The sequence below is a fragment of the Mustela nigripes genome, chromosome 4 (genome assembly GCF_022355385.1).
Source record: "Mustela nigripes isolate SB6536 chromosome 4, MUSNIG.SB6536, whole genome shotgun sequence".
NCBI classification, from domain to species: Eukaryota; Metazoa; Chordata; class Mammalia; order Carnivora; family Mustelidae; genus Mustela; species Mustela nigripes.
This window is the reverse complement of record NC_081560.1, coordinates 191041670-191056136: the sequence shown is the minus strand read 5'-3', so window position 1 is coordinate 191056136 and position 14467 is coordinate 191041670. Positions and strand designations below refer to the sequence as shown.

The 14467-nt window shown below is 62.1% G+C and overlaps 2 protein-coding genes across 6 annotated transcripts in view; both read right to left on the bottom strand.

The window, feature by feature from the left end:
- LRRC27 (leucine rich repeat containing 27) overlaps positions 1-6843 on the bottom strand; it is a 29282-nt gene extending 22439 nt beyond the window's left edge. For 4 of the 5 annotated variants that reach the window (XR_009404051.1, XM_059398873.1, XM_059398872.1 and 1 more), the window contains exons 1-3: positions 5947-6372; positions 5599-5843; positions 2712-2842 (exon numbers count right to left, since the gene is read on the bottom strand). Coding sequence is in view for 4 of the 5 variants with exons in the window: in XM_059398873.1 (XP_059254856.1) it covers positions 2712-2842; positions 5599-5787 (320 nt within the window). In the remaining variant the exon portion in view is untranslated. Of the gene's footprint in view, positions 1-2711; positions 2843-5598; positions 5844-5946; positions 6373-6772 lie in introns of those variants that run through there. The other variant, XM_059398871.1, reaches the window with a different exon arrangement.
- LOC132016501 (collagen alpha-1(I) chain-like) lies at positions 5948-8509 on the bottom strand. Its single transcript, XM_059397768.1, has 6 exons — positions 8442-8509; positions 8255-8313; positions 7881-8070; positions 7233-7760; positions 6168-6996; positions 5948-6079 (listed from the first exon to the last, which is right to left on the bottom strand). The coding sequence occupies exons 1-6, from the start codon at positions 8507-8509 to the stop codon at positions 5948-5950; spliced, it is 1806 nt and encodes a 601-aa protein (XP_059253751.1).
- Positions 8510-14467: the final 5958 nt, after the last annotated feature.

Sequence of the window (14467 nt, the reverse complement as noted above, 5' to 3'; positions counted from 1 at the left end):
GAGGAGCCTTCTCAAGCCTCATTCCACCTCGAAGGTGAAAGACACTAAATTCCCAACATCACAGCAGAGCAGAGTCCACAGGATTTGATGGGAAAAGGCCGTCTTACAGGCGGACAATTCAGAGCTCTAGTATTCCAGTTAAATTAAGGTTGATTTTTGGATCGGCAACCCCAAAGGGAAATCAGATTACCTGAAGATTAGGCAATTTTCTTTCCATTTGCTCTCTTGGCTTTCCCTTCTTATTTGAAGTTTTAAAGGAACAGACTTTATCCATTGAACTTTTCTTGATTACACAAAGGTGCATTATTTCAATGTCCCTTCAACCACTTGTTTTGGGTTCAGCCCCTTTTAGTTGTGGAACACAGAAAGCAGGCGGAGGACGGGCGGGTGCTGGCCCTGCACAGGACGGACAGACCTGCAGACCGGGGGCTGCAGGTGGGCGGGCGCCCTGGGCTCCCCAGCAGCAGGTCCTGTGGGTCAGGGTGCCCCTGAGCACGGCTTGCAGGCCTGGGGGTCTGCAGTGGTGGGCGGAGGCCATGGGAACCTGCCATCCCCTAGAAAGCGTGTCCAGGCAATGATCTGTGTGGATAGTCTCGTGCACCTCGAGCAATGAACTGACACACTGCTGACCCCGTACATACTATCAGCAGTCACCCCCCCGTGATGCCGACGACTTCCCGTGGAGCACACACGTTCACACCCGGAGCCGGAGCTGCCTGGCCAAGGGGTGCACTTACCGACGTGTGCGCATCCTGGCTCGCTCTCTGGGCACAAGCTCACACGTCCAAGACAATGAGAGGGGAGAGCATTAACACTGGCGCTGCTTTAATTAGGCTTTTCGGAAAGTTTAAGGTTTTCAATAAGCCCATAATTACTTAACATTTCTGATTAATACGTTTCAGCACTTCGCAAGCTAATCTAATTTTAATGACATAACGGGCTATAAATCACATGCAAAACTGTATCTTAAACAATACTAAGCAGCTGGCTTTGACTGGCAAAATCAAAGAACTCTGAAGCTGGGGGACTGCGGGCTTACTTTCTAGGAAAGAACAGTGCTTAGGCAACGGGTTTTTGCTTATTTGCCCTCTGAGTAGCAATCCGTCTCCTCGCGGTGCGGGCACCCAGCTGCGGGACAGAAAGCACGGAATGACCCTCGGCACCGAAGACGAGGACCTGGGGATGGACCACGCCCTCCCGGCCCACCTGTGACTGCAAGCCGGGAGACCGCGCGAGGCCGCCAGTCTGGAGGGGACACGGTGGGCACCGGCCCCGGGAAGGCTCAGCCACCTGCCAGGGGCCAAGGCCACGGTTCTGTGTGTCCGGTGGCACAACTCACGGCAGGCGATCTGCAGACCCCGACTAGTCCAGGAGCTCCAGGAAGGCGGCTCCCGGCTCTGACTGCCCCGGCCAAAGGCCCCAGCTCAGCATCAGAAATCAGCTGCTTCCTTGCGGAGCCGGCAAAGTCTCAAATGCCTCACAGGGATTTTCTCTCTCTGTGACGTGTGACAAAATACTCACTTCCTAAAAGTTACTCTGAACAACCGTGAGCTACAGCTCAGGCCTGCGAAGGGCCTTGTACAGACCTCCGGTCTGCTGAGTCACGGCGGCTGCGTGGCTCTCGGCCGACACAGTTGCTCAAATAGGAAGGGGGGTCGGCCCGGCATACCCGTCTTCCTCCAACACCCTGTGGCCATCCTGAACCCCACTGGCTTCTCAAGTGGCCTGCAGCTCTGTGTAGTCAGCCTGACTCAGGCTGCCACCCCCCTCCTTAGAGAGCGACCTCAAGGCCAAGTCGAGTCCCACCTTCTGCACTCAAATCCTCCGTGACTCCGCCATTCAGATCAGAATGAAACCCCACATGGCAAGCCCAGCCTGCAAGGGTAGCCCTCTCCCTCCCGTGTCCTGGCACATGGGCCACCTGGCCGTCCCCCACGTCGCCCGGTGCACACACGCCCACGGCCTATGCGTGTGCTCTCCTCTGCCCAGGAGGCACTCGCATTAAAGGAGATCCTACAGTGTTTACGGGAAGGTTCTCACAAGGTCAGGAAACACAGACAGGGAGGGAGGCGGGAGCTGGAGGTGCTGAGTCAGGACAGCAGGCGGAGCGCACTGTGAGCCCCACTCCCGGGGGTCTGAGGCGGCTGACCCAGGACGAGGGGACCCAGGGCTGCTGGCCGGGGCTACATGAGGACGAGGGAGGCGCGGCGTCCATTCCAGGTGTGGGGGTGCTAGGAAGCCCCTGGGATCAGAGCAGCAGGAACGTGGCAGGATGACAGGCCTTGCTTACGTTGGGGTTTCCAGCTCCCCAAAAGGGAAGGCATTTCTTGTTATCTCAGCTCCCGCAGGCCTCGGGAGCCGAGAGGCTGGTTGCGGTTCCTTGACCCAGCTCCCAGCCCTTGTGGCAGCTTCGCATGAGGACAGTCAGGGCTGGAACCAGATGGTGCAAACACCTCACTGCTGGTCCAGCAAAGGCACTGTGGCCTCCAGCATTCTCCGTGCTATTAAGCATCCTGCACTATGACCCAGTTCCGTGTGTCTGGTTCATTTAGCCGCTGCATCTCTTAGCTGGCTTTAAAAACAGCGCTAAGTGCTTCTGCACTGAAATCAAAATTCAATCAGGGGCAGGAGCTGAGCAGCACAAGGGCCAGCACTCAGATGTTTTAACACACGATGGTCTCAAAATCTGGAAATACTAACATACAACTTACTTGTGAGACCCAATCCCAGAAGGAAGTGCTTTAATTCTGTTACAGCGGAGGTCCAGCCAAGTGAGGCTTGGCAGCAACTGGAAGAAATCTGTAGGGAGCTCGCAGAGGGCATTTCTTTGAAGATGCAGTTGCTTCCGGGGAGAAGAAACAAGAAAATCTTGTCAACCAACTGCATTTTAAAACATGATGCATCCCAGAGCACTTCCAGAAGCACCCCAGGTCTTGAACTCAGACATATCAAGTGAAAAGAAAGCCCAGAAGATCTTACTGTCAGACACTATAAACAGCAGACGAGAGTCAGAAGGGAAAGCATCAGGGTCCCCTGCCCAGGTTTTGGGTGTGGAGAGGGACTCCGGGCTGGCCCCGCGGCTCCCTCATGGCTGACGACTCAGCCACCGCTGCTGCGCACACCACATGTTCTCTGCAAATACCCCTGAACCCCAGACCGACTCTCCAAGCGTTTCAGTCCCTCTCCCCCTTCCTACGCCCCACACATGACGCCTCTTGGGCTCTGCTGTCCCTGCCCCTTCCCTAGTGCCTGCCACAGGCAGCCCGCAGTAACTGTGGTCAGGGGACAAAAGGCACAAGCCGAGTCTGGTCCCAGAGACTCGACCCAAGCCAAGAGTTCACAGGAAACTAAAGAAACCGTGCACCAAGCTGTCTGCCTCGGCTGCAGGGCCGCTGTCTCTGGTTACCACCAGCAGCTCCGCAGAAGCCAGCCACTGTCGCAGGACGTGAGAGGGAGGGCAGGGCCACGTCAGCCCATGCGGCACTCACTGCAGCCGTGTAAAGGGCACACATGAGAGCCCCAGTCACAGCGCGGCACGATTACGGGGAATTCTTAAGTAGGTTCCACGCCGAGCATGGAGTCCAATGCGGGGCCTGAATCCACCACCGTCAGGTCAAGACCTGAGCAGAGATCAGGAACCAGAAGCTTGGGGCAGAGCGCCTAGGTGCCCCCAGCTCTGGTGCTGCTGTGGCAAGTGGCGCACCCCCTCACTGCTCTGCACGTCCCATGAGGATCTCTAACTCCTCCACCGCCGCCGAGACGGTGGGGCACAATTGTTGAGACCGCAGGCCCGGAAGCCAGACTCTCTGGGTTCAAATCTGGATTTGGAACTTTACTAGCTGTGTGACTCTAAGCGGGCTCCCAAACCTCTCTGTGCTCTGGTGTTGCCCCTGTGAAGGGGTCACATGACCCACCTGCCCAGGGCCACGGGGTGAGCAGCTCCTGGCACAGAGGGGGGCCAGGAAGCAGCAGCCACCACGACTCAGGAGCCCTAAGTGCAGCCACTGCGACCAGCCCCTGGCTTTGGCCACAGTATCACGACGCCCAGCTCTGCCTCCAATGCGGAGCACCGCGTCTTCACGGGTAGGGCAGGGGCTTTACCAGCGCATGCAGTGGGAACTCTCCAGCTCGCCGAGGCATGGCCAGACACCATGCTGGCCACGGCCAGTCCCTGGAGCACAGTCAGGCCGTCAGGCCCGCACAGCATGTGTGTACCTCAATGTGAGCCCACTCTGGCCTCAGCGGCAGCGCGGCCTCCAAGCTTCTCAGGCCCGCTCTCTCTCGGGCCAAGCTGGCTCTAGGGTTCAGCTCTGAACCCACACATCCTCCCAAAGGCCAGAAAAGGCGGGAAGAGATGGTGCCGCTCTTTGCAAAGGGCTGTTCCAGCCACCAGCGAGGTGACAGTGCCACAGAAGCCCAAAGGCTTCTTTGCGTGGGGCCGCAAAGACGGCCTCCTAGTGCTCCGTGTGCACACATCTCTGGACGCGTGACTGGTGACCTCGGAGATCACTGCTTCGCCTGCACCGGGACCGGGAACCCAAGGAACAGAGCGGCCGCCTCACTCTGTGATTCGTTGCCATAGTAACCATCTCTGTTTTCTGAGAGGCATGAACAGTTACGATGTTTCTTTATTGAGGCTAAAGAACAGTTCAGAATTTCCTCTTCTTCCTTCCTGCCGTGCACGGAGGTCCCGTAAAGCTCATGACATGCTGGAGCCTTCGTTCATGGTCAGGAGCGCTTGCGCTCACACACAGCGGCCCTGACGACCCAGGAATTAATTCACTGCAAGAGGTCGGCGCTCAGGGAAGAGAGAGCGGGGCAGGGCCGGCCACGACCACAAACGCGTGGCATGTGACGTGCGACAGCGGGGCACCTGACACCCCAGCACACAGCTCTGTGCAAGTGCTCCAAAGGGCAGCCGACACCTTATGGGCGCGACGTGACCGCGGGCCCTGTGGGCGCTGCACTTCACGAGCCTTACAGCGTAATTCTCATAATGACCCACAAGAATGGTCTCCTTCTCCTGTTCCAGATGAAGACAAACTAGGTTTAAAGAAATTACATGAGTCTGAGGCAGCGGGAGCCCAAGCCCTGCACTCCTGCCCCATTCACATCCACACTGTGCTCCAATGGAACCTTATTCTAGAAACCCTACAGCATGAGACGGTACCCGCGAGGTTAGCAGCTGGCAGGGGCCCGGTGAGGCACCAGGCACAGGGGAAAGTCAGCATGTGACTCCTGCGAGGCAGGGGTGAGAAGTGGTTTACCTGTTTTAATACTGCATGGGAGCTCTTTGGGGGGGGGGGGCGGTTTCAACAGGAGATCAAGGGTGCCCTCCGCAGTGCTTTCTACCACGGGCTTTTGGTGCTTAGACTTTCCCAAGAAGAGAGGCTAGGTATCACAGTGTGACTCCGCGATGTTTCCGGCGGTGGGTCCCCGGGCCGGAATTTCTCTTTCGTGGTGTGCTCCCACATGAAACCCCGAGCTAACCCTCTTCTAGCCCTCATCCTGGAAACACTCTCCTAAGCAGAGGACTCCAGGTAAAGGCCTCACGTTCACTTGGCAGAGGCACAAACTCCCTATGAAACGCCCACTTACTTCGAGGCTGGGAATTTTAAAGATCGTTCCTAAGTGGTGAAGACCACTTTGACTCAAGTCTAAAACCGACGAGCCAGAAAAGAAGACCCCCTGAGCTCCCTGGTCACCCTCTCCGGAGGGGGGAGCAGGGGGGCCCCTAGCTGGAGCAGCCGCCCCCGGGGGGACCTCGCAGGAGCGGCTTCCTTCCATTTCTCAGCGGCGGGCAGCTCGGGGCCGTCTGCTCATGCTCCTGGGTCTGCAGGCACCTGGAGACGGGAGGGGGGACAGCAACATGCAGGTGACCCGACGGTCCTCCGGGGGCACAGGGGGGCCGACCACGACCGTGTCCCCTGCTTCCAAAACCGTCACCTTAGTAAGCTGAAGCGTAAACCTGGCGTTTAAGTTTGCAGGAAGGAAGGGCGCGGGAGTCCAGGCGGTTCTGCGGACCGTACGCTTCTCCGTCCACCCCGCGCCGCGGAGCCCGAGACTGAGCCTCCAGCGCCTGGAAACCCGACAGGAAAGGCGACTGCAGGGGGCGGAGGAGCCGGACGGCTTCCCCGCGGCCGGCCGGGGTGCTGCTCCCGCCGCACGGCCTGGAGGGCGCCGCGCTCGCCGCCCCGCGTCAGGCTCGCCGCGTCCCGCAGCCGCAGCCGCTCCGCCACCCGCTCCGGGAGCGCCACGGGGTCCGGGCACAAGGCGGGGCGCGGGGACAGCCTGCCCGCTGGGGCCGGACGGACTCCGGAACCGCGGGCGGACCGCGGGCGGACCCCGGGCGGCCAGCGGCGCCCCGGCAGCAGCGCGGCGGCCGGCGCGTCCTCGCGGGAGGGCGGCGCACGCGGGGACCGGGGAGGGCGCGGCCGGACGGACAGCCAGGCCCGGCCCGCGGGGGCGACCGCAGCGCACGCGCGGCCCTTGCGGCGGGGTCCCCGGGGACCGGCGGCCGCGGACGGCGCGCGGGTGCCGCGACCCCCGGCGGGCTCCCCGCGGCGGGGCGGGTCCCGAGACCCCAGCGAACCGCAGCCGCGGGAGCAGGGCGGAGCCGGTCCTCGCCGTCCCCCCCGCCGGGGTCGCCGTTCCCCCCGCGCGGCTCGGACCCGGCCTGAGCCCCGCACTGAGAGGCCTTCGCCGGGCAGCGGGGCGCGACGGGGACCCCGCGGGGCGCGGCCTCCCTCCGGCCCCGCCCGCCCCGCCTCACCTGCCGCGCCGGCACCGCCCGCCCCGAGAGCCACCGCCCGCCTTCCCGACAGCGCCCGCGGCCGGCGCCGCGGTCGCCATGGAGACGCCCGGACGGAGACGCGCAGGCGCCAAGCCCCGCAGTGCGCGCGCAGCCGCGGACGGAGACTGGTGCGCATGCGTACGCGGCCGCGGGGCCGGCCGGGGACGCCCCTCTCCACCGGCCGTGGCGTCGCCTGTGGCCGCCTGTGCGAGCCGATGCGTGACCCTCACAGCGGACACGTGCGCCTTGGTCCGGAGACGCGCACGCACGAGGAGGGCGCTTTCGGGCCGTCGGGGCGAGCAGATTCTGGCCGGGGTGCCCTCCAGGCTGACCCCGGCCGTGGGGGTCCGCGGGCCTGCGGGCTCGGAGGGGCCCCGGGACGGCTGCCATCCCCCGACACCCGTCCACCCCCAGCGCGCCGCCCCGCCCCGCCCCGCACCGCCCCGCGCCCCCGAGAGCAGGGGCCCGCCCCTCGCCGGAGGCCGCGCCCTGGCCAGGCGCCCTCGGGGCTCCCCTCGGCCAGAGCTTCCAGTCACCAGCGGGGATCCGACAGCCTCTCGGCGGCCCGGGCCAGGCCGGGTTCCCTCGGCCGCCGGCCCCTTGGCCGAGCGCCCAGGTGGCCGAGGTGGACCCCAGGCGGTGGCGCACCCCGGGGAGGACGTCCTTCAGGGGCCGGTGCAGGGAGGAGCCGCCGCCGGGCGGCTTCTGACCACTGTCCGTGCAGGGCCGGAGCCGCCGCGGCCGGGAGGGGAGCTGCAGGGGCGGCGGGAGCGTAGGCAGGTAGGGACCGGCCAGCGCGGACTGGGCCGGTGCCGCACAAGTCGGCGGCGGCCATCGGAGAGCCGCGTGCTCGCCTGCCGGGAGGGGGGGCGCCGGCCCGGGGGGGGGCGGGGCAGCTAACCGCCGGGGGGACGGGGCAGCTAACCGCCGGGGGGACGGGGCAGCTAACCGCCGGGGGACGGGGCAGCTAACCGCACCACAGAACCGGGAACTGGCGTCACCGTCAGACGTCCCGGTCACTGGGCAGGCGGCCGAAAGGGGCAGCTACGAGGGCCCCTGCAGAGCTGGACTCGGGTTCTAGGGTTACGTCCGCCTTGAGAAAGGTCGCTCTCGCCAGGGCATGAGGACCAGCGCTGCCTCGCACAAGGGACTGAAGAGTCCCTGAACGGTGGGCTCTTCCCCGAAGAGCTCCTTTCTGTGCCGGAGCTGAGAGCTCCGCCGCTGAGCAAAGCTCCCGACGGACCAGAGACAAGGGACGAGTCGTTCTTCTGAGATCGCTGCAGAGAGGGAGGGTCTAGTCAGCACCAAGGCTTCGGGCTGGGAAGAAGGAACCTGAAAAACACCCGGCCCCGGGAGCGGCCCGCACTAGGGAGACCTGGGGTGCGGGGTGCGTCCGGCTCCTTGCCAGGCGCAGGCGTCCGTCCTTTCGAGAAGAAAACGCCATCCTCGGGCTCGGGTTACCTGCGTGGCGCGTGCGTCCTACCGAAGGCGACGCGTACACAGGATCGGACAGAGCCGGCCTGCGGGCGGGCCAGGGAAGGCGGTTGGCAAGCGTGCGCCTCGGAGATAAATGTGCAGCCGGCGGGGCCCAGGTCCGTCCTCTCGGTCCTCCTCGGGTGTTGCTGTCGAAGGCGACCTTCCTTCTCACCTTCCTGCCGCCGCCGTGGGCGCCTTGGCCTGGCTCCGGACTGTCGTGCCCCGCTTCCTGTGGGCCATTGTGGACCCTTCACTCCTCGGGGACCGCATTCACCGCCGCTCGCCCCTTTCTGGGCCCGAGCCCCCGCAGGCCCGACGGCTCCATCACGCACCCTGTCTTGCGTCTCCCTCCCACTGTTGGTGTAGGGAAACGCTGCAGGTCTGAATAGCTTTCTTTTACAAACGGTCTGTTGTGGCTGAGCCTGGAGGGGCTCGAGGGAGGGGCTCTGAGTGTGAACAGCGGTGCCTTCTCCTCCGAGGACGGAGGTGTTTTTCGGACAAAGGACGTAGGAGAATTTTGGTGTTTCATTTCTTCCCGTTTAGTTCCTCGCTGTGGAACTGCTGTGATTACGGCGATAGCTTCCCGTGACTGACATGCTTCCTCATCAAAAGAAGAGCAAAAAATCGGTCTTTTTTAAAAACTTGAAATCTGCTCTGCAGAAAGTCAGACGTAAAACCGGCGTTTCTAGGTGCGCCTCACAGGGGCCGCAGCGGCGCACATCACCGTGACGCACACATAGAGAGGTCCCTGCCCTCGCCACCTTCCCAGGTCCCAGCCCTCCCTTCTCCCCTGGGCCTTTCTGGGGATGAAGCCGTCTCCTCCAGACACACTAGGCTTTGAGTCACTCTCTTGTCCCCTGGTGAGTCCTTCACTCCCAGCGAGCCCCTCAGTGCGTGAAAATGCAGGTCCGTGGGGCCTTGATGTTCTGTGGTTTGGGGCCCCCTTGGAGCATCCGCACGGAGGCCAGGCCCAGCAGTGTGGAAGCCTGGTCAGATCTGAGCGACAAAGGTGTGTTCCTGCGTTTCCCGTCAGCGTGAACTCCCCTCTAGGTGCATGGTGTGCGGTCCTACTTCAGGGGTTCTGGTGAGCCGGGACAGCAGCAGCAGGACAGATGACGCGGTCCTGATGGAGGGGACGCCGCGGGCGCAGAGGGAAGCTGTGCTGTCGGCATTGGGCTGAAGGCTGTCGTGAGTACTCCTGGGTCCGTGTCTGCCGGGCTCTCAGCACTTGGCTGTTCATGCCCAAGAGGGGGAACAGCTGGTCTTAACCCTATTTCCTGCTGCTGCTGCGGTGAACTCCCGGAGCCTTAGTGTCTTGGCGCACACCCACTGACTCTCTGCGGCTCCAGAGGACAGAGGTGTGGACGCGTTTCCCTGGGTGACGGTCAGGGTCTGCAGGGCTCTGGGAGGATCTGTCGCCCTCTCTTTCCAGCTTCTAGAGGTGTGTGCATCCCTTGGTGCGTGCCCGGCCCCCATCAGAGTCCTCAGTCCACCTTTTCCCGCGTCCCGCTCCCCCGGACAGACCCTGGGACGATGTTGGTCGTCCGGTGACTCAGAATGGCCTCCCCCCTCGATATCTTCAGCTCATGCACGTGGACAACATCCCTTCTGTCCTGTGTGTACCGTGTTCACAGGTTTTAGGGGTCAGGATGTGGACATCTTTGGGGCCATCGTGCCGTCTGCACAGTGGGCACACCTCTCGGAAAGGAGCGGTCCTCCGCGGAGGGAATGCAGTGACAAGCTGACATGGCGGCCCACAGCCTGTGGTCATCAGTACTGGCGGCGCTGAGGGCGGAGCCCTGGGCTGGGCACACGAGGCGCACAATCAGGAGAAGTGTGGGACAGGGAAAGCCAGCAGCCAGGACACCGGCCCATCCGCGGACCCGAGCCTGGTTTGGATGTACAGCGTGTGGACTCACGGAGAAACCGGGCTCCGAGGGAGAGGGCTGCCCCTCCCCACACCGACGGTGGCCCCCAGCGCTTCCCTAGGACGCTGTGACCATGTGCGCTGGGCTGTTGCGAGGACCACTGGACACAGGCAGGACCGATAGTCTGACCTGAAGGTTTGAGGTGTCACCATGGCCACCCGATGGAGCGAAGTATGTGGCGTCGGCAGTGAGTATGTCCTGGTCCACGTGTGGCTTGTTGTGGGCTACGGGGTGCCCGGACCCCTGAGCCGGGGCTGCTCTCCCAGCTCCTGAGGAGTCACTGGGGTGGACATGGGGCAGTCAGACTCATCCCCGTCCTAATGACACTGTCTTCGTATCTTCACGCTGGGGCCTCTGGGGTCTCGCTGACTGGGCGGCAAGAGCCAGTTCTCGGAGACGGCAGAACACTAGCCTGGGAGCCGCTTTCCGAACGGCACTAAGCAGTCTGGAGCCCTCCTCTGAGCCCCCTCCATCCGGCATGGACCCCCCAGCAGGCAGTGACTGGGCCCTGGACAACCAGGGGCCACCACCACCCACTCTAGCCCAGAGCCACCAAAATTGTTCCGTCCCCTCGGTCCTAAGCCTGTTCAGCGGCTCACCTGTTCCTTCCCCGGAAACCACAACACGCATGCTTGTCCATGTTTCCCTCTGCGTCCGACCCTGGTGCTCCCTGCGTGGCCTGCGGGGTGTGCCCTGCTCCCCGCTTCTCCGGAACCCTGCTGCCACAGAGATTGTCCCTTCACAACGGCTGCCCCCAGGCCGGCACATCTTCCGGTGCCTTATCAAAACAAGTTCTGGGTACATTTTGGAACAACCCCCTTAGCTTGGCCTGTGGGTTAAGGATGGTCACAGCGAGAAGGTCCGGGGGGACCTCTGAGGCTGCCCCCCACCAGCCAGGACCCCGTCCCGAGGGCGTGGCAGAGACAGCCCGCCCTGAGACCTAAACAATGCAGCAGTGGCCTCTGACCTGCCCCTTCAGGGGACACTCAGCAACAACAGGAGACGTTTTTGGTCATCAAAGCTTGCGGTGGGCAGATGAGGAAGGAGCCTCTAGCGAGGGGAGGCTAGGGGCCCTGCCAAACGCCTTTCGATGCCCAGGACGGCCGTTGTAAACAGAGCATTGTCTGGCACCAGAGGGTCAACCGTGGGGAGCTAGAGGAACTCTGGATTAGATGATGCATTTCAGGAAATCTCTCAGAAACCAGGGCAAACCAAAAAGATGGAAAATCAGAGAGAACATGTATGAAAAGCACAGGGTCAGCGCGAGGCCTCCACAATTCAAGCTGGAAGGAGGAGCGGGAAATCCGATGAGCTACGCGGTGATTTTTAAATGTTTCCAGGAGTTGAAGGACATGTTTCTGGAGCAGAAGGCTCCTCGCGGATCTAGTGCCAAGAACGAAAAGGGACCCTCGGCACGGCTCATGCGGTGGTGTCTGAAAGCACTGCTTTCAAAGGGAAAAGCCTCCAAGACCCAAGAGAGGAAAAGCGGCCACACCAGCTCAGCTGCGAAGGATCCGGAGTCTTTGTTTTTCTCCACGGCAGGCAGCCCCTCGGACGGCAGTGAAAGCAGACCACGGCATCCCTGCTGTGCGCCCAGAATACGGGCCAGCGGTGTAGACCCAGAGCGTCGCCCATCAAACTGGGGGGAGTCGCCAAGACAGTCGGGGACACGGGGAGTGTCCGAGACGGCACCACGGCGGCCCGGCCCGGCAGGAAGAAGCGCCGAGAAGGACGTCTCTGCCACGGCCAGTTGGGGCTGAGAGATGCTTCTGGGGGCCCCGGTGGTTGAAACGACACCTCGGGAATGTCTCGAGGGGCTAGAAAATTCCTGTGACGCTCCCAGAAAACCAAGCATCGGAGAAATCGTGGTTTACTTCGGGAAGGACAGAAGGTGAGGGAGGAAAGGGGGCACCTGGGTGAGGGGGTGTCAGCCTGGCTTGGGGCCACCCTTGGGCGCGACAAGAGGGTCCTGTCTTGTCCTGGGTGCTGGGCTGGGGAGGCTCTCAGTTCCAGAGACACAGAACCACACCAGGGGCCTGTGGGGTTCAGAGAAGGCTCTTGGAAAGCTAGTAACTGATAGAGTGTGTTCAGGAGAGGGACGCCCTAGCTGGCCAGTCCCCAGGCCGCAGAGAGCAGGGCTGAGAGGCATGTGTGTTTGAGGGGAGAGGGGAGACCCCTGCCTCTCCCTGGGAGGCTAGAGAAAGGCCAGAGCTGGCCTCCACGGGCAGCTCCGGATCCTAAGCTGGGGCTTCCCGGGTCACTCCCTCCCCTGCTGGGGTGTCAGGATCCGTGGATGCCGGAACGTTCTGTCTCCTGGGCTGACGGGTGGTTACGCAGGTGGGCATGCTTTGTGACAGTCTGCTGAGCTGCGCCGGGGCCCCTGCTCCAGTTTCTGGACGCGTGCTGCCTGTGGGTGGACAAGTTTGTCCTCTGGGCATTCTTGGAGGAAATATAGGTGAATTCTATTTTTTCTTAGGCAAAGAGAGGATTTCTTAAATGAAATATAGAAGCACTAACCATAAAAGCAAATGTTGGTAAACGTGCTACCTTAGAAGTACTTTTGCTTATCAAAAAGACATCATTAAGAAAAATTAAAAGCTGAACCCAAAGCAAGAGAAGACACTGGTAATTCTCGTTTTCAGTAGATTTGTATGCAGAATATGCAAAGAACTGCTGTAATTCAATTTGAAAAGACAAAAGAATAGGTTTATTGGGATTAATAGGCAAAAGAGAGGCACCAAGAGCTCACAGCAGAGGGAAAGCGAACGCCCCTGCTCGCCGCGACCCCCCAGCCGGGTGTCCCGAGCGAGATGGCTTTCGGTGGGCGGGAAGGAAGTCTGGAGCACCCGCGCTGGAAAGGTCTCCCTGCTGTGAGCTGTGCGTCCGCCCGTCCATCTGTGGGGAGCATCTGGGAAAGCATTTGCGCCCCGGGGGGCTGAGTCCACCGTGGTGACCCCACGGCTCTCCCAGAGGCTTCAGGGAAGCCAACGCAGAGGCAGCGGGACACCTGGGCACTTGCTGATGACACCCCCGCCTCCCTGGGAGGACCCCGAGCCCGGGACGGGGAAAGCCGTGGAAAGCATGAGCAGTCACTTCCTGCACCAGCGCAGGGGGTCAGTCCGCTCAGTCGCTTTTGACAGAAGAACAAATGGCGGGAGAGCTCACGCCGCTGGAGCGCGGCTACCAGCAGCCCTGGACGGCGAGGTTCAGGTGGGAATCGGGGTTCTGAGAAGGGGAGATCCAGAGGCAGGCTGGCCCACAGTCCAGGCCGGGGACGGGCAGGACGCGGGGGTGCACGCTGGGAGGTGTCGCGGGCAGAGTCGCGGTGCCCCGAGACTCATACGTGGTCGCCCTCTCCCAGGGCCTCAGAGGTCAACAGTATTTGGAGACAGAGTCTGAAGAGGTGACGAAGTTCTCATGAGGTCAGCGGGTGGGTCCTGATCCATTCTGACAGGTGTCCCCATGAGAAGGGGGGTGAGGACAGTCCCAGAGGGACGGCGCTGCTGGACGTGGGGACGGGATGGCCGCCCACACTCTGGTGGCTGGGAGGGCAGCCCCCCGCCGCGGGGTCTGCTGCCACAGCTTCAGGAAGCTGGTGGGGGCGGGTGCTGGGGCGTCGACGGGTGCTGGGCGGGGGGGCAGCTCCCGGGACCTCACGGTCGCTCTCCGGAGCGCTGGGATTTCCGCATGTCTCGTTGTTGCACAGCACGGAAGAACGGTGAGCACTGTGCAGCTGCGGGGGCGTGGGAGGCCTGCCCCAGCCCCGCGCCTGCCGGCCCGGCCGGTCCCTTCATGTTGTCACTCCCGAGCCCCTGCCGCCCGCCTGTACAGCAGGTGGTCGTGAAGGTGTTTTGTCTGAGTGGGGCCGCCTCGACCCAATCGAACAACACGTCTCAAACCTGTGAAGAGAGAGTTTCATCAGAGCCCAGTGAGGACAGCTGCCCGCATGCACGTCTTCACCCGGAGGGCGGGCTTGGGGAAGGGGCCTTTGGGGCAGGGGTGCGTGTGCTTTTACAGGAAGACTTAGAGAGCATCACGATGGAGGCCGTTCCAGAAGGTTACAGACTTCTCCTGTTGGTAGCGTGTGCGAGGCTGTGCGACGTCAATCTTGTGGAAACCAGGGAGGATTTCCGGCTTATCTCTATGCTCGGAATATTCCTTTTGGGGTATGTTTTCAACAGAGCAGATGTGCACCGTGTCCTGGGGCAGAAATAGAGCCGTGCTTTGAGGTTGGCGAGTCATTCTGACCTCGGTAAACGTCAGCCTGTAG

Excerpts from the sequence above, each read along its gene's own strand:
- LOC132016501 (XM_059397768.1), bottom strand. The coding sequence starts at position 8,509 with ATGGCCCACAGGAAGCGGGGCACGACAGTCCGGAGCCAGGCCAAGGCG. Across the intron at positions 8,314-8,441 it reads CCCACGGCGGCGGCAGGAAG|GCCGGCTCTGTCCGATCCTG; the intron begins GTGAGAAGGAAG and ends GCCCGCCCGCAG. Across the intron at positions 6,997-7,232 it reads GCTCTCGGGGGCGCGGGGCG|GCGGCCACAGGCGACGCCAC; the intron begins GTGCGGGGCGGG and ends CGGCTCGCACAG.